Source organism: Pundamilia nyererei, unplaced genomic scaffold, assembly GCF_000239375.1.
Source record: "Pundamilia nyererei isolate P.nyererei 1_Seehausen unplaced genomic scaffold, PunNye1.0 scaffold00151, whole genome shotgun sequence".
In the NCBI taxonomy this organism is placed as follows: domain Eukaryota; kingdom Metazoa; phylum Chordata; class Actinopteri; order Cichliformes; family Cichlidae; genus Pundamilia; species Pundamilia nyererei.
In genome coordinates, this window is record NW_005187552.1 from 1222184 (window position 1) to 1247223 (window position 25040).

The 25040-nt window shown below is 43.4% G+C and overlaps 3 protein-coding genes across 7 annotated transcripts; 2 read left to right on the forward strand and 1 right to left on the reverse strand.

Annotated features, from left to right (window-relative positions):
* Positions 1 to 11069: 11069 nt before the first annotated feature.
* smim20 (small integral membrane protein 20) lies at positions 11070 to 12925 on the reverse strand. Of its 2 annotated transcripts, XM_005744926.2 has the most exons (4): positions 12801 to 12925; positions 12202 to 12258; positions 11498 to 11585; positions 11070 to 11349 (listed from the first exon to the last, which is right to left on the reverse strand). In XM_005744926.2, the coding sequence occupies exons 1-3, from the start codon at positions 12907 to 12909 to the stop codon at positions 11542 to 11544; spliced, it is 210 nt and encodes a 69-aa protein (XP_005744983.1). In that variant the 5' UTR covers positions 12910 to 12925; the 3' UTR covers positions 11070 to 11349; positions 11498 to 11541. The 2 variants fall into 2 exon arrangements, with proteins under 2 accessions (XP_005744983.1, XP_005744982.1); XM_005744925.2 differs by having other exon boundaries at positions 11070 to 11585.
* A 199-nt stretch (positions 12926 to 13124) lies between these two features.
* On the forward strand, positions 13125 to 19472 carry man2b2 (mannosidase, alpha, class 2B, member 2). Of its 2 annotated transcripts, none has more exons than XM_005744923.2 (19): positions 13125 to 13274; positions 13369 to 13515; positions 13651 to 13756; positions 14100 to 14272; positions 14364 to 14479; positions 14583 to 14760; positions 15302 to 15500; positions 15622 to 15812; positions 15963 to 16134; positions 16292 to 16431; positions 16988 to 17241; positions 17348 to 17539; positions 17684 to 17927; positions 18007 to 18117; positions 18205 to 18397; positions 18551 to 18697; positions 18786 to 18898; positions 19002 to 19119; positions 19218 to 19472. In XM_005744923.2, the coding sequence occupies exons 1-19, from the start codon at positions 13140 to 13142 to the stop codon at positions 19316 to 19318; spliced, it is 3030 nt and encodes a 1009-aa protein (XP_005744980.1). In that variant the 5' UTR covers positions 13125 to 13139; the 3' UTR covers positions 19319 to 19472. The 2 variants fall into 2 exon arrangements, with proteins under 2 accessions (XP_005744980.1, XP_005744981.1); XM_005744924.2 differs by having other exon boundaries at positions 16295 to 16431.
* A 447-nt stretch (positions 19473 to 19919) lies between these two features.
* Positions 19920 to 25034, forward strand: LOC102208644 (uncharacterized). 3 transcript variants are annotated; one of them, XM_005744928.2, is made up of 8 exons: positions 19920 to 20136; positions 20463 to 20534; positions 20613 to 20684; positions 21659 to 21852; positions 22108 to 22177; positions 22293 to 22458; positions 22721 to 22918; positions 23092 to 25034. In XM_005744928.2, exons 1-8 carry the CDS (start codon positions 20122 to 20124, stop codon positions 23205 to 23207), a joined length of 903 nt encoding a protein of 300 aa, XP_005744985.1. In that variant the 5' UTR covers positions 19920 to 20121; the 3' UTR covers positions 23208 to 25034. The 3 variants fall into 3 exon arrangements, with proteins under 3 accessions (XP_005744985.1, XP_005744984.1, XP_005744986.1); XM_005744927.2 differs by having other exon boundaries at positions 20463 to 20684; XM_005744929.2 differs by lacking the exon at positions 20463 to 20534.
* Positions 25035 to 25040: the final 6 nt, after the last annotated feature.

Below are 25040 nucleotides of genomic sequence, written 5' to 3' on the forward strand. Positions count from 1 at the left end.
TTATTACGGTGTATCCATATAAATAGCCCACCCTGTATTAAGGCCTTAGCTGCACAGGCCTGGTTAGCAACCATCATGGCACCATTGGTCACATGGGAATAATGTGTATTCCCTAAGTCGTTGTGAGTGATCGCTGGCTGACTCTTGATTAAATTGGTGGCAAAGAGGGCCCTGTACCAAAAACCTTCTTGTGATCGCTTAAGGTGCTAGCAGATTGTTGCGGCCACCCATAGCTTACATGGAAGGCGCCGACTTGTCTTCAAACACTCTGCATTGACTATTGCATCTCTATGCAATAGTCAAACTCGGGGGGGAAAAAAGCAAAACGTGTCATGCAAACCAGAAACGTACAACATTCGAGGTCAAAGTAAAAGTTTTGCCTTACTGCTGCAACCAACACATTTCAAAAAGTGGAGCTTTTACTTTGAAGGCAAGGAGTCTTGCTTGCGGTCTGAATCTGCAGTTCTTTAGAAATGGGCCATTAAACCTCTGGAATGGTCTTCCCAAAGCCCCAACCTTAAACCTATTAAAGAAATTGTGGATTACGCTTATAATCTATCTGTGCCAGAAAACCAACCAATTAAAATGAACTCTACCAATTCTGCCAAGAAGAGCGGTCAAACATCCAGCCAGAATTATTCCAGAAGCTTGTCGATGACTACCGAAAGTGGAACAAATATTAGTGGGGGTGAATGTATATCCTTGAGACTGTGTGGATTAGAGAAAATCCAGAATATATTCAAATTTGTGCACTCAATTCTTGTTTTTTAAAGTCATTATAGATGTATGTCGTACAATCGTTCCATCCTGGAAAAAGAACAATTCAAAAAATCTTTAAAAGTCCCAAATTACCACCAACGATGGGTGGGTGTAAACTTTTCACCTTAACTGTAACTAACATATGATGGTTAACTGGATAGAAGACGTTCATTTTTCTTAATTAAAAAAGTACTCTACTGAGGTACTTCTCCCAGTAACGCACTATCGCAATAAATTGCCTCTAACATAACAAGTTTCATATAAAGTTAACATTGGCCAACACTGTTAACCATTATACTTGCACAGAAATGCTTTGCATAATTAGTTTCAGTCTTTGCTGTCTGTGGTTTGTGTGATACGTTCCACACGACATGCAGTAGGTAGCGGGAGGCAGACACACATCACTGTGCAGTAGTGCACATTAGGACTCCAGAAGCCACAAGTACAAGTTGGTTTTCCTTCTCTCTTGTCTCCCCCTTTCTCCCCCAGAGCCAAACCACACTTTCTGATACCTCAGCCTCTGTCCAAATGATTCATTCAACCATCCGCCCACTAAAGAAACACTGAAACAAAGAACGAATGCAACATAAAACAGCCTATACTTTTCCAACCGCATGCTTTTGCACACACAGAGTAGCAAAAACACACACACACGCACACAACATGCACACACTTGCGTGCCCGCAATACAGAAAAAGACACACATTCACTCAGATACAGATCAAATACACACATATCAAATTACACAGTCTTGTTCTCCATATTCCACATCATTCCATCTCCATCCACGCAGACAAATGCGGCATCTTTTCCTGCATTGGAGCCCAAAGACAACACCGATCCTGCCGCCGCAGGTCTCAACCCACTTCCAGCCCCGACCTGAGGTGACATCATTCCTCTGTTCCCCCTCTCTGCACCCATCCTGCTCTAATAAAGGGCTGCGTTCCAACACAAATCATCCAGCCTTGTCCTTAATGACAGGGTAGAACTAAGTGATGCCAGGGGGCAGGAGAACTGGAGGTACTTTGGCCTGGGATGCTGCCCGTTGAGGATTCCTCCCTGAAACATGTGGTTTGCTTCTCTCTCTGAATGGAGCTCAGACGGAGGCATGGATGGATGAAGAGAACAGGGAGCAGGGAAATGGGAGACCACAAAGTAAGCTCATAGCCCAAAGGGAGAGATCATTTGTAGCTCAGGTGGGATATGATTCTGCTTTCATGTCAGGGTGGCTTTCTTCTGTGGATGGCATTAAATAGCAGAAGTATACCCTTTGGACAGAATATGAGGATGAGGTTTACACATGCAATTCAATCGTTTTTGCAAATTTCCTACTGACATCAGGACATATGGGTGCTATTTAATCTTGTGGTTGGGTTTAGGGTTATGCACATGACATGACCATGGTTTATTTTTGACCCTCCGTTGCACGTACAGGCGAACAAATGAAGGAAATAATGAAGTTCTTCGGCAGTTGTGGAAAGTGAAGCCTTTCCAAGGCTTTAAAGTGATTTGAAAGGATCCAATAATAGGATTTCCACAGGCTTGAATTAAAATTTATGAACCTGTCCTTGGTGGCTTGACTATTGGGAAAACATAACATGCAGAGTCTCTCTGAAGGTCTCCTCTAATAGCACATCCTAAAAGAACTCTTTATTAAAAAAAAGCCTTCAAGTACTGTCTGGACTCATCTGAGATAAGTCCGAAGTGTCTAGTTTTGTGAAGTCAGTCTTCTACTTAAGACTAAAATTAAAACTAAACTAAAATCAAAGTCCAAGACAAGCTTCAAGTCATATCTATGTTATGAATCACTTCTCTGCAGTCTCAAATTCGTATGAACCGCATCAAGTCATAGGTGCTTGCGGCCAAGAACAAGTCATATTCAATTTAAAAACGATTTGGGATGAGCCGAAGCTAAAGTTACTCATGAAGAGTTTGAGACGAGCGTCAAGCCCAGCAATAATCTTTCTGCTTTTACATCGCGAATCCCCGATGACAAAATCATTCAAGCTGCAGCTCTTGCAACGGCAACACTCAAGTCGAGTCTCAAGGCTTTCAAGTCCCGACAGATACGTTCACATTAAGTCACCGCAACTAAAGACGGGTCCGAGATGAGTCTCATCTTCCTCTTTTCTAGAAAAGCCGTAGCGCTGCAGAATCTGAACGCTGTTAAATGCCTTTCCGCTGAAGACGCCGATGCCAAACCGCCAGCACACGCCGCAAATTTGCTGGAAACTGATGACATCAGTGGCTCCGGGAGGGGCTACGACGAGACAGCCGGAGAGTATTCGCAGATGCAGCCCACAGATTCTGCCCATCATGATTATAACGCACAATATCTTACTAATAACACAGAATCATACTGGGATCAATACGTAACAAACAACTCTCTAAACCTGACAAAAAACTATGCTGGTTCTTAAGGCATAGAGTTCCTGGAAAACACATATTAATACAAGACATAGTCTCCGGCCTTTGGGCTTTAAGGACAACAGAAGGACTTTCACAGCACTCAGCTGAAACGTCCTTAGTTTTGTGACTTCAGTTTGACTTCTCAAATGAACTTTCAGGTCTAAAGCCCTACAAGCACAGATGTGAAACTTAAAGTCACACTTTATTTTTAGTTGTCAAGTGAAAGATACAAACGGAGGTGCTACAGAAGTTTCCGTGTCACCACATGGCAGAATATGCAACAATGACATTTAGAAACTTATTTCATGGCGTGCCAGAATGACAACTGGGCACAAATTAGGACACGCACTCGGCGGATTGACGACTTTAAAACAAGGGCCTAACTGCATTCAGCGATGTACACAGTTTTGACACTTCAGTATCTATCAATAAAGATGTTGGTTGACAAGCATAAGACTATTTTCTAGGTGTTTCCAAGTGTAGCTGCATAGGCAAAGACCACTCTCATTAACTAGTAATGCAAACACATCGACTTTGTTCTGACAGCAGGACTGAAATATGACAGAAACCACTCGTGTCAGAACAGAGATTCAAGAGTTATTCCTAGTAGGCTTTCAAGAGGTAAAGAGTTAAGCCTGAGGTCCCTCGTGGTTTGACTGTTGTCTAATCATTATTAGACTTCAGTTGTGCTTTTATTTTTACATCTTTTCAAATGTTATTTGTATTATGTTGTCTCTTTATGTGAGTCCCATATTTGTAATTGGGTTCTTGGTGACCTGGCTTTACAAATGAGTGTCCCTGTAAACCACTTAAAATGCACCATATAAATAAAATGTGACTTGACATGGAAAACTGAAGTAGTTAAAAATCTAAATCATGGTTGTTCCAAAATTTAAGAGACTGTGTGAATCCTTAGAGATGGAAGATTGTCTTTTTACGAGGCTTGCAGATTTTTGTGACTAAAGGAAGATAAATGCATTAAACAGACACAGTAGATCCTGTACCTGGGCAGTAATACAGATCACCGGCCTTTCTAATCATCATCGGGATGATCGACTTGGTTGCGTCAGCGCGTTCCTGCTCTTTGTTTGATATCAGCCACATGTGGGCCTGCTGCTTGGTGCTGTGCTGTAAACCTGTCATTATTCTGGGTCAGCTCCATAAGGATCTCCTTAAGGGCCACCGTATATGCGCACAAGGACGCAAACGCACACTGCAGAAGGATTCCTCCTCTTTCCTCCATCTCCACAGGGGAATGGGCCAAGACCTGTGTGCCTGTGTTCCGTCAAGACGTCCAAAATTCCATGACTTTCCCAGAATTCCCATACGAAGCCAAGTCATATATTCTGTTGTCATCCACAAGGCCCTAATAAAAACCCACGGGGAGCACAGGGGCAGGATCTTGTCTGCTCACCCACACGCCATTTACACTAAAATGAAAATACACTCCAAATATGACTCACCGCACGCCCCTGCGGTTATTTAATATCCATTAAAACGATTTAATTCACTTTAATACAGTGACTTGTATGCATAGAAGTTTGACTCCTTGAATTAATTAACATTGTGTGTAAACCACTAATAATAAGACCCAGTTCCTGTAGCTGAATATTAAGAAAAAATAAGAGGGTATTGTGAATATTTTCAGCACTATGAATCACTCGGTCCCGTTGCACGGCATCTCCAACTAAAGACTCAGTGGTTATATTAGATCATAATATTACACATTTTTAATCGAGCTTTATTGCATTACATGCTGTTAAGCGGGCTCTGGGAAACGGCATACCTTCTGTATTGTTCACAATATAATTTTTAAATGCCGTCTCGGGGTTAAGCTGTTTATTTTGATATAGTCCCTCAGATGGAGAGGGAGTAAAGTGCCGTGCCAGGAAATATGAATGAAAACCGGCCTGCCCAGTTAAAAAAAACAACAAAAGTAGTTTCAAAAGAGCTTTCCATGGGTTTTTTAATGTAAGCGATGGCTTTGATAGGCTGCAGACTTATTTTCACAAATGAGTGTGTCAAATATTGAGGTTCCTAATAAATCACCCTCCCTCTTTTCTCTTTTCCAAACCTTTCCGAGAGGCTTGGAAGAACAGCATGATTGCTCACAGCTCTGACCCTCTTTGTCAGTAACCTTGCCTAAGTCAACAGTGGCCCCGCTGCTTCACTGCATAAGAAATACTGAATATCATATTTGAGACTCAAAGACGGAAACCTGCTATATGCCTTGATTGACGGCCGAGCCTCACACGGGCTCAGACTGCGATGCCGTAATGGTGTGTGTTTAGGATGGGTGACAGTAACGTTTCAAGCGGTGTGTGCGTGTGTGCGGTTTTCTGTTAATCAGACAGTTTGACTGATTTAAATGTAATTGTGGTTTTCAGCGTTTTGCTTCCACATCACCAGAGGGAACATGGGGCTACAAAAGAGGAAAAGATGGCCTGCGATGATGAGGTCTGTCCATAACAAAAATTTTCCTCTCCTCTGCAAAAAAAAGATGTTATAAAAGAAATTTGCGTATTTTTTCCAACCTTAAACGTATAATTAATTGCTTAAACATTTCCTCCACTGATCCATATGTTAACAGGAGCCAAAGCGGCGGGCTTTTGGCACTCTTTGAGCCGCATTTGAGAATTTCCTACTTGCCTCATTTCAGAGGTGTTGCTCAATCACATTCACTGCCTGTCTGAATAGCCATGAAGAAAGAAGACCCAAATGAGTTAAACTATGAGGATTATGAAGTTCAACTGGTGTTTCTTTAACCCCCGGAGACCCACAGTAAGTTAGCAATCTTTGCAGGCTTTTGTGTTTTGTCATTTTTACAGTTTTACACATCCAAGAACAAGCAAAACATCAGCTAATTGTATACGACTGGACTTGCATACACTTGCAACAGGGGATATTAGCCAATAAAAGAAAAATGTACATTCACAGTCACTTTATTAAGGACATCTGTTCAACTGCTTGTTTATGCAACTATCTAATCAGCCAATCACATGGCAGGAACTCAGGGCAGGCAGGGAGACACGGTCAAGAAAACCTGCTGAAGTTCAAACTGAACATCAGAATGAGGAAGAAGCATAATTTAAGTGAATTTAAACGTAGCATGGTTGTTAGTGTAAGTATTTCAGAAACTGCTGATCTGCAGGGATTTTCCCACATGTACATGTTTACACAGAATGGTGTGAAAAAGAGAAATATCCAGTTAAAATGCTGATTAAAGGAGGATGGACAGACTAGGAATAGGAAGGCAACAGTAGCAAAATAGCCACTCATTGCAATCACGGTATGCAGAAGAGCATCTCTGAACGCACAGCACATTGAACCTTGAAGCAGATGAGCTGCAGCAGCAGAGGACCACACTGGGTGCGAGTCCTGTCAGCTCAGAACAGGAAACTAACGCTACAGTTCAAACAGGATCATTAACACTGGACAATAGAAGACTGGAAAAATGTCGTCTGGTCAGATGAGTCTCGATTTCTGCTGCAACATTCAGATGGTAGAGTCAGACTTTGGGATAAACGACATGAAAACTTGGATCCATGCTGCCTTGTATCAACAGTTCAGGCTGCTGGTAGTGCGATGGTGTGGGGGATATTTTCTTGGCACACTTTAGACCTCTTAGTGCCAAATGAGCGTTTAAACAACGCGGCCTCCCTGAGTATCGCTGCTGACCATGTTACATTATGAGAAAATATTCTTTTTGTGATGTTATGTTCTAAGTTGAAGGCGTTGTATACGTTTTTGTTGTTTAAATTTAGATGATGAGGATGTAAACCTGAGGGGGTAGGGCTAAATAAGTATATACTTCTGCCTACTCCTTTTCAAACAACTGCATGGAATGGTTTTATGAAACGTTGGTGAATGTATATGTTTGAAATAAAAAAGAACTGAACTGAACATTAAATTAAATTAAACCATATTACCATCTTCTTGAGCTTGTTTAATGTAACATGTGGTATAAAAGTGGCATGAATATAATTCACAGTAATGTCAGTTTATGTTTGCAAATTCTTTGTGAACCCTAAATCTCATAAACAGTTAAGAAAATAAATGGGTGGATGGATCACAGGTTTATGCAGATTCATACTCTAGGGAGCATTGTTTAGACAAGTTAGCTATCCCCACATGGTGAAATGTACCCTCGAAGCTTTGCTCCAAAATGCTTTTTGAAGTCGTCATTGGTGAATTATTGGATAAGAGACCATCACAGATATTGAATTAGTGCAGTTTTGCCATTGAAACTGTTATTCATCCAATGATACTGATGCTCAAAGCTGGTCCATCCATCCATCGAGCCAGTTTCTTCCACTTATACAATGCGCTGAGAAGCGGGGTACACCCTGGAGAGGTCACCAGTCTGTTGCAGGACTAACACACAACACATTCACACCTTTTGGCAATTTAAAATCACAAATTAACCTAACCCTACTAAGTGTACTGTGAGAGGAAGCTGGAGTACCCGGAGAAAACCCACACAAACACAGGGAAAATATGCAAACTCCACATAGAAATTACACGTGAAGATAGTGGATTCAAACCTACGACCTTCTTGCTGATTACAGAAAAACAAAAAAAAGTTCTGAAAAAAGAAACAAGATTTCTTGCTTTGGACTGTGACAGTTAAAGTGGATGTAAAATTGATTTGGTTGCAGTTTGTAGCAGAGCTGAGAAACTGTGAGCTCTGAAAATGTCATGCCTCAACACTCATGTACGTTACGAGGCCTCAAAAACTGCTGGAAACAATAAGACAAATCAAAAGCACCAGATTTCCACCAACCCTTATGTACTTTTCAGGCCTGTCACTGATACAAAGATTAAATTGCGCATGGCTTCATTAAATATATTGAAGTTAAAAATGGTGTCTTTCTAAGGAGGGGTCAGGTTGGAGGCGCACACTGTTTTTAAACATGGCTAAAACTATGTTTAAAAAAAAGCTCAGGATGACTGAAGTGCATTTAAGTTGAAAGCATGAATTGTGCTAATGACTACTCTGAATAATGTGAAAATTACCATGCCACAAAATGTAACTGTTACTAATTACTACATGAATGTTTGTAATGAGTTCGGCTAATAACAGACTGCAAGTGGCAAAAACCACAGAACATGTTTTCACACGTGCACTGCTGGGTGGCCAAACGGCCATGCAGTCTGTTTATAACCAGTTCCTGTAAGATTGCAGCAGGAAACAAGAAGCACACATGATGCAAAGACAATGCATCTTTGCATCATCTCTATTTTACCATTGGCTCTCTGCGCACAACCCCACCGTCCCCTTTTAACTAAGAACTGACACACCGCAGCAATGAACTGCAATGCCTTCACGACTGGGCAAAGGGGATGCAACCTAAAACAAACCATAATTATCGATTTGTGGTCCTGCTTGGGGCAAAAAAGAACATAATACAAAAGCACACACAAGATGTTTGGAGTTCCAGTAAGTTCCGCAACCACAGTTTAGTCTCAGGGGGATTCTGGGTTCCTCTTAGCTGAACTTCTTCGCTTTCTTTCTTGAAAGATGCATGCACACACATACATATACACTCCTGCATGCAATAAACGTAACACTAGCTCACAGGTCTTGGTGTCCATGGGACAGTTTGCTCTGCCGGCCTGCTGTGGGCCGGGCCTGCGTCTTTTCTCCTAGACGTTGCTTCAGACTTACTATCTGTTTCCACAGCCGTGCGCCTGCTGACCCAAGAATGCGGACAGCACTCGGGTACATTGTTTTACGAGGCTTAGCGGCATATGCGAGATGTGAAATGTAGATGCTGTTTATTTTGTGCGATAAAGCTAACTGTGGGGGTATTTTTGTACCAGTGTGTGATACATTTATTTTTAAGTGATAATCTGACAAGGAGATTCTTGTCCTTTCACATTTGGCATCATCTTTGGTGAAATTTAGTAACTGCTCAACTGATCTGTATGCAGTGTACACTACCATTACCAACATATGGAAAGTTAGCTAAGTTGCTAACTAATCAAGTCAAGTTGCAGACAAACTCAGACTGATCGCAATGTGTTGGCAATCTAATTTATGAATTAAAAAGCAATTACTGGCAATCATTTACCAGTCTGTCTGAGAGTGATAACAGTCAGTCCAACTTGGACTCCAATTGTTTGGAGACAGGTTGCCTCCCACCAGTTAACCTCTTCCAAAAATGGTCATCCAGAGGTTGAGGCAGTTGCATGCTCAACCTTTGGACAGTCAGTTGGGTGCTGCAGCTATTTGCAATTTGCCGAATCTGAACAAATTCAAGCAATCACTGTGCAACCACCGATTTTTCCTAGTTGCAAGGAGGTTCGACTGAGTTGTAAGCGTCTTTGTTTACTCGTGTACTGCATAAACTGCGAAACATTTAACAGGAGTCATCTTCCCAAAATGTCACACTTCCTGAAAGCGAAACAAATACCACAGTTGTGTCGTCATATGTGCCATCGCAACGCTCTGAGAGCTTTCTGATGTTCGCTGCTCATATTTTACATACTTCTCCACCCTTTCCCGAACACTGCTGCTGCCGCTGCAACCCCTTGACCTGTCTGTCGACCCTTGTTCCCATGGCAATTAGTTAGAAACCTTGGCCAATTATCGGCCGCTCTCAAACTCGGGCTTAACAAAGTGCTCAGAGCGGCCGACGGCGTGCCACCACTTTCCTAAACCCCCTCAATAGCTGAGAGAGATTTGTGTGATGGGTTAATAGCGGGATAGTAAAAGCACTGCAGAGGCGACATTGTTGAGTTCATGTTGGTTTATAGTGCGCTGTGACCCTGCTGAACGTTTTATAGAGAAGGGTGTCTATCATGAGAGAAGGGTGTCTATCATGGGATAAGGGCAGCATAAAGAGGACTCCACAACAAGCAGCCATAAAAGCCTGGTACATGCTGCACAACCTGTTACACACTGCCAGGCGAGAAACAGAGATCGAGTGTCTTTCTATTCTGCGTGTAGGTGACGCGTCCCCTCAAGAATGTGGTTCTCTTCCTCTCGCCGTTTGCTTCAATTTCCCCCTCTGCCTGCTTACTTCAATTTCCCCCTCTGCCTGCTTACTTCACTCGCACAGCCGAGGAGCTGTCGCTTGAGGAATCTGGAAAACACCAGTGGGGAATGAGAGGAATTTCTGCTTTTCGTTTTTCCTTAACCACCCCCTCACTCCTTTCGCTCTCTTTACTTTGGACGCCTCTGCACAGACGGGCTCTTGAGTTTTCTCTTGTTTCTGAATGCAGCCCAACAATAACAACCTCTCATAAACAATGGGGCTTGTTGATTTGGGGGTTGTGAAGGAGAGTGGCCGTTGCTGGCCTGCGCTGTCAGTTTTGCTGGCAGCGGGCCTCGCGAATGGCCCTAAAAGCTCGAAAGTACAGGCTACATCGAGGACTCTGAAAGATTTAAGGGCAACTTTAAATATGCCCCATCTCTGAAGGACCATAAACACATGCTTTAGTTCTTTCTTAATCTATCTTTCTTCCAGAAGGACTTTGATGGACCAAACTCTGAAAGGGGGAAGCTGGTCAATGTCAGGAAACCACAAAAGTACAGGAGGGGGGAAAAAATGGTAGTTTTGGAATTCTCTGCTTTTACAGCACCCGTGGACTCGTAAAGCCAGTCTGGATCACATCGAGTAGGATTTGAACAAGACGATGGTGGAGCCGTGCCCCGTCCTTTCAGCCTATGGGCAAAACATAGCCGGTCACATGTCATTTAAACAGCAACAGTTAAACCCCGCCTGCGTGACAGGGAAATGATAATACAGCGATGTGTCCTGGAATAACTCTGTCTCTACTGTTTCCATTTTGGAAGATGATACCGCACATTTCTGGACATTGTCCCTCATCTGCTGAACCGATTTAATGACTCTCACATCAACTAAATCAAAATAAAATGTCAAAAGGGATTCCTGTGAATGAGATGGGTAAACAAACCACTGCATTTTATTATAATTTCCTACAGGCTGCATACCAGAGCAAAGCTTTTTTGGAAATACAATGGTTTTTCCAAAATATCTCAGATGCACAAACAAGACATTACACAGTCCACTGCCTTTAGCGGGAACACACAGGAGTGGTGCGCCCTCATGTGGGCAACAGGAGACCAGCAGGTGGCTCTAGGTTGAATTTAGGGTAAAAACAAAACAGCCATTGTTTTGTATCTGTGCTTCTGTGTAGCTAGCCGTCCTCCATCTAAACACAATATAATAAAAGGATATCCACGTTTGGGTTCTTAAGTAGTCGATTATAGTTTATTTAACAGGTAACTTAACACTCAACAGTCATTCACTCACACACACACACACACACACCAAGCACATATCAAAAAGACACTCTGTACTCAGAGTCTGCAGCAGCGTCTCAGTGAAGGGGTCACTGTGGTCATCATTTGCTTGCAGCCTTGAATGGATCAGACCATATCTTCATACCTTCAGACAAAAAAAGAGACACAGAGACAGAGAGCTCTCATTAATAATAATCAGTCTATCAGTCGTGGATTGGCCTCTCCAGATGCTGGACCTCAACATCGTTGAAGCAGTGTGAGATCATCTTAACAGACAACAGAACAAAAGGCAGAAACATCCAAAGAAGAGCTTTAAATGTCCTTCAAGAAGCCTGGAGAACTATTCTTGAAGACTACTTAAAGAAACGACAAGAAAGCTAACTTGAGGCAACTGCTGTTGTGATTTAGCGCTATATAAATAAAATTGAATTGCGTAAGAGTGTTCAGGCTGTGATGAAGAATAAAGGTGGTCATACCAAATAGTGACTTTCAAACTCATTAGGATTGTACAAACTCTGTTTTTGCCTTTATATACTGTAATTCCATGTATGTTTGCACAATAACTTACTGAAGCCGTTTCCCATTTTCGTTGCAAAATATAAAGAAATGAGGAGTGTTTTAAGACCGTTGCACAGTACTGTACTAGAGAGAAAATATAACAATAGCGATCCCCTTTACTCTTAAGATATATGTTGTAATTCATGAATTTGTATGTACAGTATGCAAGCTGTACAAACAAGCTGATAACAGCTCACACTTACCCGCAGGCTGCACATCTGCCTGGTTGATCCCTGCCCGGTTCACCTTTTGGACGTCTCCTAGCAAGGACAGAATAACAGAGCAATTTGAGTAAATCTGTTAAAAAAAACAAAAAACAAAAAAACAACAACAACTTGCAGCTAAAGTCACTGATATAAACAATTTCCTTTGTTTTTTTTAAACACTACAGCTGGTTATTACCAGTCTTTACTGTCTTCGTGTCCCATGTATGTCAGGACGACAGCTCTCCATGTACCTGATAAGGACTATATTTGTCTTAGCTGACATAACTTCCTTTAAAACAGGGAAGAAATGTAGCAGTATTAATGTAGTAGCTGGATTTATTCAAGTCAAATAATGTTCATAATCACCTTTGACTCTTAACAGGCGCTCTAACTGAATGTATGTGTTAGATTAAATGAGTTACCTCAATGGCACTCTTTATGCTAGCTAAGCTAAACAAACCTACACGGACTGCTTATCATTTGTGGAATAAAATGACATTTAGCTCAGCCGTAACTAAGGAGAATTGTAAACGACATTAGGCCAGGCTTTCTAAACTAATTGTGTAACTAAATGAAAGCAAAGAAAGACAACTTACTGTACTCGTCTTTGTGTGTGAGGGGGTAAAAAAATATAGGGTAAAACGCAGCAGCAACGGCCGTCACAAACCCTCCAAACACCAACATTATTTTCGTGTTTTTAGACATTTTCTCTGCTGGGTAGAAAAATATCGCTCTCACATCCAAGTGTGCGCACTGTTTACACTGACTGCTTCCGGTGAAAAGGTCACTGGTGCCTTTAAAAAAAAAGGCGACACGACAAGTCGGCGGTTTGGTCTGTCTGGGCTTCCGTCGTCACAGTCACATGCCGCAGCACAACAATAATAAGGAAGTCAGCCAAGTTATCCAAGCCGTCTTCTCTCGTATGGGATTCAAAGATGGGATTTGTAGCGGCTGTCGTGTTTGCTGTTTGCTGCTGGTTCTCGCATGGAGTGGCAGGGCAAGAAGAGCCGATTCAGACGTTTGTGATCCCTCACAGTCACATGGATGTTGGCTGGGTGTACACTATCCAGGTAGGTGTCTTTAACCCGGCTAAAAAGTTGAGATGCATATAACGCGCAGATTGGGCTTTAATCTGGGTAAATGTGTTTATAAATGTGAGTGCAGGAGAGTATGCACGCCTATGCAGCTAATGTGTACAGCAGTGTGACTGAGGAGCTGTCAAAGGTTAAAGAGCGCAGGTTCATCGCTGTGGAGCAGGAGTTTTTCCGTCTCTGGTGGGACACCGTGGCCTCGGTCACACAAAAGAAACAGGTGAGGATATATATTCACGGCTACGAGACTATGGAGGGTACACGATAACGCCCCAGAAATTAAACATCCCAGCTGTTTTCTCTTAGATTAACCCTGCTCTGGTTTTTGTGCAAACTCCTCTCTCTTTCTCTCCAGGTACGACAGCTTATCAAAGAAGGTCGTCTTGAGTTCATCATCGGAGGTCAAGTGATGCACGATGAGGCTGTAACTGACCTGGACGATGACATCTTGCAGATGATGGGTAACGCCACACACTTCCTGCTCCTTCAGTCCACAGCTGCAGCAATAACTTACAGTGGTTCTAAAAATGTGAACAATTCCTGTTGTTAAAATAAAAATAAAACCACAATAAACCATCACAAAAACCTGAGATTTTAACAGGGGTGTGTACAGTTTAGTTTTATTTATTTATATAACACCACAGTCACAACAACAGTCACCTCAAGGTGCCTTATATTATAAGGTAACGACCCTAGAGTAATAGTGAGAAAACCCCAATGATCAAGTGACAGCATATAAGTAAGCGCTTGGTGACAGCGAGAAGGAAAAATCCACAGTAACTGAGAACCTCCCTGCTGTTTCAGAGGGTCACGGCTTCCTGTATGAGACGTTTGGGGTGCGTCCTCAGTTCTCATGGCATGTGGATCCTTTCGGAGCCTCTGCCACCACCCCTGTACTGTTTGCCCTGGCTGGATTCAATGCACATCTCATCTCTCGCATTGACTATGACCTTAAGGATACCATGCAGAAAAACAAGGTAGCGCAGCATAAAAACAACAGTCACACGGTCGTCTCAATCTGTGCTCCAAATATTTATAGCTAATCTAGTTTTATGTTTTCCAACACAGAAACTGCAGTTTGTATGGCGAGGCTCTCCCTCTTTGAAATCACAGCAAGAGATCTTCACTCACACCATGGACCAGTTCAGCTATTGCACTCCATCCTACCTGCCATTCTCCAACCGGTGCTTCATTTTTAGCTTCTCTGGTGCCTTATGTTACATTTGTGGTCGTCATTAATACGGTATATCTTTAATAACTATTCTTGTTCTTCCTCTTATGTCTCAGGTCTGGTTTCTATTGGAATGGAGTTGCCTTGTTTCCGGACCCACCTAAAGATGGAATTTACCCCAACATGAGCCTACCTGTGACCAAGGAGACAGTCCATGCTTACGCCAAGACTATGGTGGAGAACATCAAGCAGAGAGCAGCGTGGTTTAGAACTCATCATGTGCTTTGGCCATGGGTAAGTCAAAAAGAACTGTAAATCATCCATCCATCTTGTATCAAATCCAAGTAACAATCTTAAGGGATGAAATGCAGTTCGTCTAAAGCCCCCAAAAAAGGCAAGCTCCAAAAAGTGAGAACCTCTTTGTAGAAATGTTAAACTTTGGCTTAGAAGCATATTTAAAGCTTGCAATACAAAACTAAAGAACTTCTTTTCTTGTTTTTAAAGATGTTATCTGAGAAATAATGTTGCTTGGTGTGGGTAACGGCACCAATAAACCATAAAAGAAGCAATCTTTTATTTGTTCAGAGAGACTATGACCCTAATCAAGCTAGATATTGTTAGCTGATGATTTACCACTTCACTCTCTTTTCCAAATAATGATCTGTTACAAAGAAAAAATGGGAAACTTCAAAACGAAGTTTCAAAGTGGGACTCTACTGTGGAAGTGTCCATCTTTTATATACAGTCTATGGTAAACGTATCTAAGGTTCGGGACAAAATGTAGGAGTTAGTTTTGTGAAACAGCCTACTGACATGTGCGATCGTCCCGTTTTAGGGCTGTGACAAGCAGTTCTACAACTCATCAGTACAGTTTAACAACATGGACCCTCTGATGAAGTACATCAACCAGAACAGCAAAGAGTTTGGGGTAACAGTCCAGTACGCCACTCTGAGTGAATACTTCCAAGCCATCTACCAATCAAATCTAACCTGGGAGGTGCGTGGGAGTGAAGACTTCCTGCCATATTCAACTGGTAAGAAATCGATATCCTAACACGAAACGGTGAAGACGTGCTCTTCATATAAAGTACTGTGTATTTGAAAACACGACACGCTGTCTCTTCATGTAAATTGGAAATGTGTCGCACTTTTTAGAGCCCTACCAGGCGTGGACGGGGTTTTACGCCTCCAGAAACGTCCTGAAAGGCGTGGCGCGACAGGCCAGCTCAAAGCTGTACGCAGCAGAGACCCTCTTCGCCCGCTACCGAATCAGCTTCCCAGATGGACCTGTGGCCAAGGACTGGGCCCTGGACAAACTCAGAGCGCTGCGCTGGGCTGTTTCCGAGGTACACCTGAAAAATAGTGAAATAACAAATACTGCAAGACATTGAAGGTCCAATAAATATATACGGATTAGAAGGCAAAGCAATCATCATGCTAAATACTTCTCTGTAATTAAGTTCGAACATTCAGTTTGGAGTGGTTTGGTATTCCAGGTGCAGCATCACGATGGCATCACTGGCACAGAGTCTCCCAAAGTGGCTGACATGTACCTGCAGCATCTCCTGCAGGCCATGATGGGAGCAGAGGAGCTCCTAGCTGCTCTCTTTCTGTTGCCCCACAACCTCATGAGTCCCAGCACCCTTGGCGAGCGCTACCCTACAAAAGGTTTCAATAATCTGATATTTCTGCAGTGCTTCCACTTAAAAAACAAACAAACGTTTTTATAGTAATTAACTGAGCTAAACGGAGCACTTTAGCCAGTGCATGTCTTCGCATGTAAAAGTCGAAAAGGAAGTAAACTGCTCATCGATTTGCTCTGTAGCAGATGTTGATCAGGCTTTGGAGCAGCATGTCATCGTTTATAACCCTTTGGCGTGGAACATCACCACAATCGTCAATGTAACCGTGACGCAGCCGAGCGCTGCCGTGTTTGATGATGATGGACAGCCCGTCCCTGCGCAGGTACTGTTGTTTTGATGGTTTCTTTATATGTTGATTGGTGAATGGGAAATATGTGCAGAGATTTACAGAAATGTGCAAACATGCATGAAAATGCAGTATCATCACTTTTACAATAGATGGAGTACATACTGGTCCTGATGCATCTCTCGGGTGCTCTAAAAGGTCTTTACTGGGGTTTTTGCATATTTCTTAAGGATGTAATTTCCAGATACTCTTCATCTTGCTGAAAGCTTTTAAGGCCTTTGTCCTGCATTTATTAGTTTCCTCACATTCTTTAAGATATCAGGTTGAGATGTGCCAAGTTTTCTGCTAATATCTCTTTGAGGAGTCACTCAACACTTTTGCACAGTACCGTATGTTGATAGTAAACAATGCTAAAGCAGAGTGTATCAGTACCTATAGAAGCATCTGCATAGCTAAAGCTGGCAGCATCAGCCATCAAGTCCTCTTTAATTATATCAGACCAACTAAGAGTCAAGTGATTAATTTTTCCTAAATGAGCAGTTTTATCTGCATTTGTATGTATTAATCTCAACTCTTCCCCTCTCTCTTTCAGATCCAGGGGTCAGCACACTCCAATGCGACCTACGACCTTTTCATCGTAGTGGAACTTGGAGGCCTTCAGTACAGGAAATACTTAATTAAATTCCCAGAGAATTCCAAGGCTTTTGAAGCTAAGGCCGCTTCGTTCGAGAGACGCGGCGTGAAGGACCGGGCGAAAGCAGGGAGGCGACTACTTCCTGTTCTCAGCGAATGTTACGAACTCTTGTTCGACCAGGACACCAATCTACTGCACAGCATCACCTATCTGTAAGAGTTTAAGCCTCCATCAGTCCATAACTCTTGTTCGGCTGTCATACTTCAATGAACAGAAGTTGTTTTCACGCGTTTCTGCAACTCTTTTCATCCACGGCAGTGAGGAGAAAAGGAGAGTAATGATCACACAGGATTTCTGGGAATATGATGCCAATGGAGATGTAAAAGCAGGGCCAATTTCTGATAACTACATCTTCAGCGCTAATGGTTCAGCTGTGCGGGCCTACAAGGCTGTGGAAATGGAGATAATCCCAGGGAAGATTGTCACTGAGATCAGGCAGTACTTCTACAGGTGAGCAACAGTGACGAGTAGTTTATCATCTATTTACGTAGGTTATATTTTTTGTTATAGGAGTTATCTTGCTCTTCTCTTACTGCTAAAAGTACCACTAGTTGTTATGATCATGCTCACATTTTGAAATCTTCCGTGTTCTAGAGAGGAGAGCGATAAAAACTACGCCTACTCCGTTACCACTCGTGTCCCAGAACGCTTTGGGACCAAGCTGCCGTGCCACAGGCTGGAGCAGACCTACTCTCTGGGCCCACTCAGCCTCAACACAGAGGTCGTACTCAGGACCAGCACCTCAGTGAAGAACAACAGGACTCTGTACTCGGACGACAATGGCTATCAGATGATGAAGAGGACATACAGGAAATTCACAAACAACACTTTAGCACGAGTAGGTGTTTTCAGGAATGCCTTTCTTGAGACATTCTAGCGCAACATGTCGAATAATCTATATACGACACGTTTTGCAGAACTACTTCCCTATGGTGCGCACGGCTTACATTGAGGATGACCTCAGCAGGCTGGTGCTCGTCAGCGACAGAGCTCACGGTGTGTCGAGCCAAACTGACGGACAGCTGGAGGTATAGAAAACAAAAAGACGTGCAAACAAGCTGGCCGGGCAGCCCCTTCACCCAGAAGGCAACCTAACATCTCGTCTTCTGCTCCAGGTCATGCTCCATCGCCGGCTTTGGAACAACTTGCAGTGGAACCTCGGGTACAACCTGACTCTAAATGACAGCTCTGTTGTGAGGCCCACGCTGTGGATGATGCTGGGCTCTGTGAGTGCCACCTCGAAGCTGTACCAAAGGGAGGCAGTGCAGCTGCAGCACAGACCTGTCGTCATGCCCATAGACCAGCCTCGTAAGTGCTTACCACATGCAGTGGTGGGCCACTAGTACAACCCTGCGAGTCATCATCCTCATCTGTGGTTTTCATTGTCACGTCAGTAAAATGTCCATACAAGCAGCTTAATTTCAACCTTTCACACCACTTCTCAAACTCTTGTACACTCAGAGAAGCCCTGGCAGGTGAAGGAGCCCAAGCGTGGTTCTCCGTTGCGTTCGGTTGTTCTGCCGCCCAACCTCCACCTGCTCAGCCTCAGCGTCCCCGGGTGGAACTACTGCTCCAATCACAGCGTTCACCTCAGCCACATACAGTCAGGTCAGCTGTGAGAAACTGCGGGCTAGTTTTTATTACCGTTTTGCAGATTTCCACTGTTTGATTTAATTTCCGTGTGGCCTGCATCCAGGTAAAGATTTGCACTCGCAGCCAGACTATGATCGGATCCTGTTGAGAATTATGCATCTCTTCGAAGAGGGAGAGGACCCCGAGCTTTCGAAGCCGGTCACCATAAACTTAAAGGTGCAGATAAAAAGAAAATTTAATACTGACAAATGAAAAAAGTTGAGATTTTCTTTTTTTTTTTTTACTCTTGTTTATTTTGTGTTTTTACAACGGTGAACAGGAAGCTCTGCAAGGCATGGGCGAAGTTAAGGGTGTGGAGGAGCGTTCTCTGACAGGGACCTGGGATGTCGCCAGTCTGCAGAGGTGGAAGTGGAAAACTGCAGATAACTTGGAAAACGGTGAGAAACACAGAATATATCTGAACTGATTCAGTTTTTATAAAAAAAACAAAACAAAAATAATCCCTTCACCCATTTTTGCTTTCTCTCTCCTTCAGACAACAAACAGCAGCGGACGCGGGATGACAATTTCACTGTGACCATCTCCCCCAAAGAGATCAGGACCTTCTTTGTTCACTTTGTCTCCAGGAACGTTTAGGCTGAGCTTTCCTTTGTCTTCTGTGAAGATCACCAAGCTTTAGCTAAATCACAGCAGCACAATATAAAGCCTCTTTATCCTTTGCTGCACTGTTCACTAATGCTCTTTTTGCACATGTGTTGATTTGTTGATCAGATGTGAATTTGCTGTGCCTGTTGAATCAGAATAAAATGATTGTTTTGGTTCAAATGTCTGACTTCACTCTTACATAAGTCCTGTAGCCCATGTGTAGTGCCTTTGTGTGTTTTCCTCTGACTTCTGGCATCAACAAAATATTTCCTTCCAGAGAAAATGTCCAGTGCTTCTGCAGCTCAGCAGCTCTGACCAACAACCGTGACTTTTTAGAGTCACTTAAATCCCCTTTAGATTCTCAGTTTGAACTTCAGCAGCTCACCATGACCATAACTGCATGTCTAAACCTATTCTGTTGCTGCCATGTGATTGGCTAATTAGATACTTACATATTAACAATCAGTCGAAAGGGTGTACCTAATGAACTGACCACTGAGTTAAGTTATTTTTGTGTGTTTCAAGCATCAGTTCTATAAAGTTATAGCTTACTTGCAGTACGCAGATACGGCCGCTAGGGGCTTCGTTTCCCCCAAATTGATGCTACTGACAGACCAAGAAAGGCAACACCCGCTGAAAGCCGAGGCTCTTTGTGCAAATCTGTAAGCGTTCATCCAGAAACGAAGTGGCGTTAAGCAGCAGAATACACGGCTCAATGCTGACATGCAGCAGCTTATAGAAACACAGCGTGCGCACCTGTGAGGGAGACGACGACGTCCGCAGTTTGGCCTAAGATGAGCAGCTCCGGTGTGAGTATCGTTTACCTCACGATGAGCTGTGAGGGGTTTGTGAATCGGTGCGATTTTAGAGCAGCCCGATCCATTTTTATATCAGCATGCCACTCTTTGTTCTCAGCATGTGTCCGTGCTTTGACTCATTTCACAAACGGAGGGTTTATTGTCACTAATATTGATGGGGGTGCAGGGTGCTCCTGCAGGGTGAGGAGGAGGAGGAGGCGTTGCAAGTGTTGCTATGATACCAGGCAGGGAGAGGGTGCTGATGCCCGCTGGAGTGGTGCCGTCATTTTTATCGTTATGTTCAGATCGCTGTGCTGTCTGTGTGCATGTGTGAACAGAAACGAGAGAGGGAGCAGAAGAGGAAACTGCAGCACTTCCTCGGTGACCTTGCTTTGCTCGGATCCTTGCAGGTTTGGCCACACCAGCATGCGCGTGCACGCTCGGCTCACCTCTCGCAAAATCACAAAATCACATTGCTTCCTTTGCAGGGTTTTAAATACTTCCAGCCTTGGCTCAGGGGGAAAGAAGAGTTGCTGCTGACAGTTGTTAATGAGGATCTGGTGAGTTTCTGTAGAGAAACTGGGTGATTATATAGACTATACTGCCAAAAGGTATTTGAGCTTGAGTGTCATCCTGTTCTAAAGCCCTAGCATTTAAAATGATGTCAATCCACCCTTTGCAGCTATAACACCTTCAACTCTTCTGGGAAGGCTTTCCACAAGGTTCAGGAGTGTTTATGGGAATTTTTGACAGTTCTTCCTGATGCACATTTGTGAGGTCAGACACTGCCTGGCTCACAGTCTCCTCTCTGATTAACCCCAACGGTATTCAGTCGGGTTAAGGTCAGGACTCTGTGCAGGCCAGTCAAGTTCTTCCACACCAAACTCTCTCATCCATGTCTTTATGGACCTTGCTTCATGCACTGGTGTGCAGTCATGTTGGGACAGGAAGGGGCCATCCTCAAACTGTTCCCACAAAGTTGGAAGCATAAAATTGTCCCCTCCACCAAACTTTAAATTTGGCACAGTGCAGTCAGACACCATCGAGTACCATCTCCTGGCAATCACCAGCCCCAGACTCATCCATCAGATTGCCAGACGGAGAAGCGTGAGTCGCCACTCCACAGAACGCGTCTTAACTCTGCAGAAAGTTGGTGTGCAGAGGTCATTCGCTGAACCCGCTCTTCCACTTCCACTTTGTTATAATACCACTAACACTTGACTGTGGAATATTTAGTAGTGTGGAAATATCACAACTGGCCTGGTTGCACAGGTGACATCCTATCACAGTACCAAGCTGGAATTCACTGATCTGAGAGTGACCCATTCTTTCACAGATGTTTGTAGAAGCAATCTGCATGCCTAGGTGCTCGATTTTTACAAAATTCAATGGTTTGGATGGGTGAGTGAATACTTTTGGCAGTACAGTCCAAGTGAAACACTCACACACTTCCCCAGTCTCACTGTCTTATCCAAGGCACATCTATGACTTCTACAGCAGCTTTCTCTCCCTTTCCCTTTATTTTTGTTCGCAGGGTTGGCGTTCCCCAGGCTTTATGGTGTCCAGAGCCTCCTCCTACTCCTCCACCAGCAGCTGTAACAGCAGTGATGTCTCTCCCAGCAGCAGCTCTCCCAGTCTGACCAGCCGTAGCAGCTCCCCCCTGCCCGGGGAGCCTCCGGGCCCACGAGGCTCCCGGTCACATACCAAGACACAGCCACAGACTGCCAGGTGATTGACTGCAAGTTTGTGTGTGCGTGTGGATAGTAACACGTATGTGCTTGGGTTCAGAGGGCAGCTTGGGTTGTTTGAGGCATTTTAAGAATTGCAGTATTTTTTATTGTGCATCGTGGAAAGTAATCTCCTCCTAACTGGGTAAAAAATGATACATGTAAGAGGATTTAGATGCGGAGGTATGAGTAGAAACTTCCTACTGGCTCTCCAGGTTTGCATGAAACTGATAAATCATTGGAGCTCTTTCTGCAGTCACAGGGAGGCCTGCATCGAGGAGCATCTTCTCCCAGCATCTCCCAGTGAAAGGGAGATAGCAGTACCCGTAAGTACCTGCAAGGAGGCGAAGTGCAGAAGCCAGTATAAGCGTTCTTCTCTTGCCTCTGTTATTTAAATTGCTCAGTCAGCCTCGCAGCCCACACTTTGTCCCCCTCTAACAGGAGGTGAACTGCACTCTGTTTCTATTGGCCGGCTACGTCAAATACGGACGCCCCTACGCGTGGATACGCTCCAATCACGAGCGCCTAGTCAACATCGGTGGCACAGATTCGATGGTCAAAGACACGCCCATGAAACTCAAGTCGATTGCAGACTGGCAGACGCGAGGTATGGAAACAATGTGTGGAATCCTAACAGGAGAAAGTTATTGTTTCAGTGCACTGATTCAATAATTACACCATTTTCCATGAGCTAAATCAGATGCAGATGTGTCTGTGCTGCAGCTCGAGCCTCGCGGAGATCAGTATTTACGGTGGATTAGGGCCGTGGAAAAAGGCTCCTAGTGCTTTGGTTAATGCATATATGTTTATGTGCAGTGCATGACATCTCACAATAAAAACAAACTTTTCTTTCTTTTGTCCTTCGTCAGCAACTCGTGTGTGGGACGTTGTCAGTGAGCTGGTGTGCCTCTGCACCGTTCCCTCTCCGTCCAACCCGTTCGCCCTGGACATGCGTTACATCAAAAGTCTTCCTCTCGCCGAACGCTTTCTTGTCACGGGAGCTCTCCTTAACTTCCTGGAGATGTACGTGGTTTACGGCAACCGGGACGAGTTGCATTATGACAAAGGTGCGAACCTTTATCACTCTTGGTTTACTATACCAGCAGGTGGTGCTGTTTAGCTATATTTTAAAGGCATGAAACCTGAAGCCTTTCTCCTAACATACTTAGCTTGGATACATAATCATTTAAGAGCATTGCTGAGTGTCCGTGATGATGTTTTGTTTTGTTCTTCCTTTCAGTGGTGGAAGAGGTGAAGCCTCTCAGGCGTCTTCATGTACACTCCCTGCTCGAGTTGCAGCGACTTAGAGAGAGCTCCGGCAGCGCCGCGGTGCACGGCTCTTCTGCAGAAGTGTGATTCTGATTGTTTGCATATACTGTGAGCTACATCAAGCTGGCCTTTTATTAATGTAGGAACAAAAACAAAACAAAACAAAAAAACAAAAACTAGTAATCCTTGGGAGCCAAAAGCTCAGAAATCAGAGTGCTCTATGTGCTTGGTGCTTCTGTTTGGAAGGGGAAGCCAATCAAGAGAAAGATGGCTTAAAGGGGGAGGGGCTAAAGTATCTTGTTGGTGCAGAGGATGAGGTGAGGGGCTGCACGAAGCCTAGTATGAGAGAAATAAGGATTGTTTTGAACTGTAAATCATGCCATGGTACAAAATAGGAAGGAAGCAGAAGCAGGCTATCGGGGAGCTCCGTATCATTAGGAAAATTAACTCCAAAATATATGGACTTCTTCACTTTTCCTCCAAAGTGAGGCATGAAATTCTCAAACGCTGCAGTAACCCATGCAGATGGAGATGAATCACCTTTGGTTGCAGGTGTCAGATTTTAACAATTTTAAAGAACTAGAGAAATAACCCTGGGAAATGAGTCACATGACTAAAATTCTAAATAAATCCCAGGACATCTGAACGTGCTGACCCGTAACCCCTAAAACCGTCAATCTCTTCCTCTCCACCCACTCCCACATACTTAAATCGGTTTTCTTCAGACCAAATATAGCATTTTAAAACTGGAAGCCTGGAAACAGAATGATGAATCGAGGGTCAGAGTAGTACGAGTACAAAAAATGCACAGGCAAACAAATGCTTTATAAAAAAACTTTTAATATTCCATAAAATACATATTTAAATATGTACGACAACATAAAAACAGAACACTCGTTAAATACATCTTAAAAGCGGGCACATCGACGCCTTTTCTGAGATGAGGCTTGTGCCGTTTGTAATTAAAAAGTCAGGTACATCATGTTAAAATTAACCGATAACAACCTGGTTGCACATCAGTCAGGAAAAAAAAAAAAAAAACCTTCCCTGTTTAAAAAGAAAAGACATTTTTAGCTTCGTTTTGGTCAGAAAACAGAAAATGGAGTTAACAGTAACCTCTGGCTTCATCGACAATCCTCCTGTCTCTCATGTTTGTAAACCTAGAGATAAAAAAATTACCATCATGGCACAAGTTACGCAACACGGCACACGTGTGTGACCAGAACGGTCACTCTAGATGGACTCCGGCACCTTTTATGGCTTTTATTGATGTGAAGGAGCAATTTAAAAAAGCACGGCGTGCTGTTTACCGACAAGGCTGCTCAATATGCAAAGTCACGGATGGACAAGAAGAATTTGGGGTTTTTCTAAGAAAGAAAGGCGCCGCCACCCTTCATCTCAAGTTTCCCCTCCTATTTGGAATGCAGGTGCATGGCCCGGCATTCCTCATGCAGGCTTCACACAGGAACACAGTGTTCCCAGTGTGGGACAAACAACCAGCAAGTCACTGCTGAGGCTTCCCCGCCCCTCACATAAATGCTAATTATTTATTGCTAAAGACAATTAGGACCTTTTTTTGTTTTGCAGGTTAAGCAGAGACTTTTTTAAATTATTATTATTATTATTAACACCTCTATTCTGATAATGTCCATTTTCCCTCCGGCATGTATTACACTGAGAACTGACCTCATATCAATAAAACTTCAATTTCCTGAGTGAGATCATCTTAAAAAGGACTCGAATGTGCTCAGACTAATTATGCATATCACAGACTTGGTGGGGAAAGGATAAAACAAACTAAACTTTACTTTGGTATGACATGCCCGCATTGTCTTAGTCGTCTTAAATTTGTTCATCCAACTACAAAAGTAGGGGAAAAAAACAAAAACAAAAAAAAACAAACGCTCATTAATGGAACAG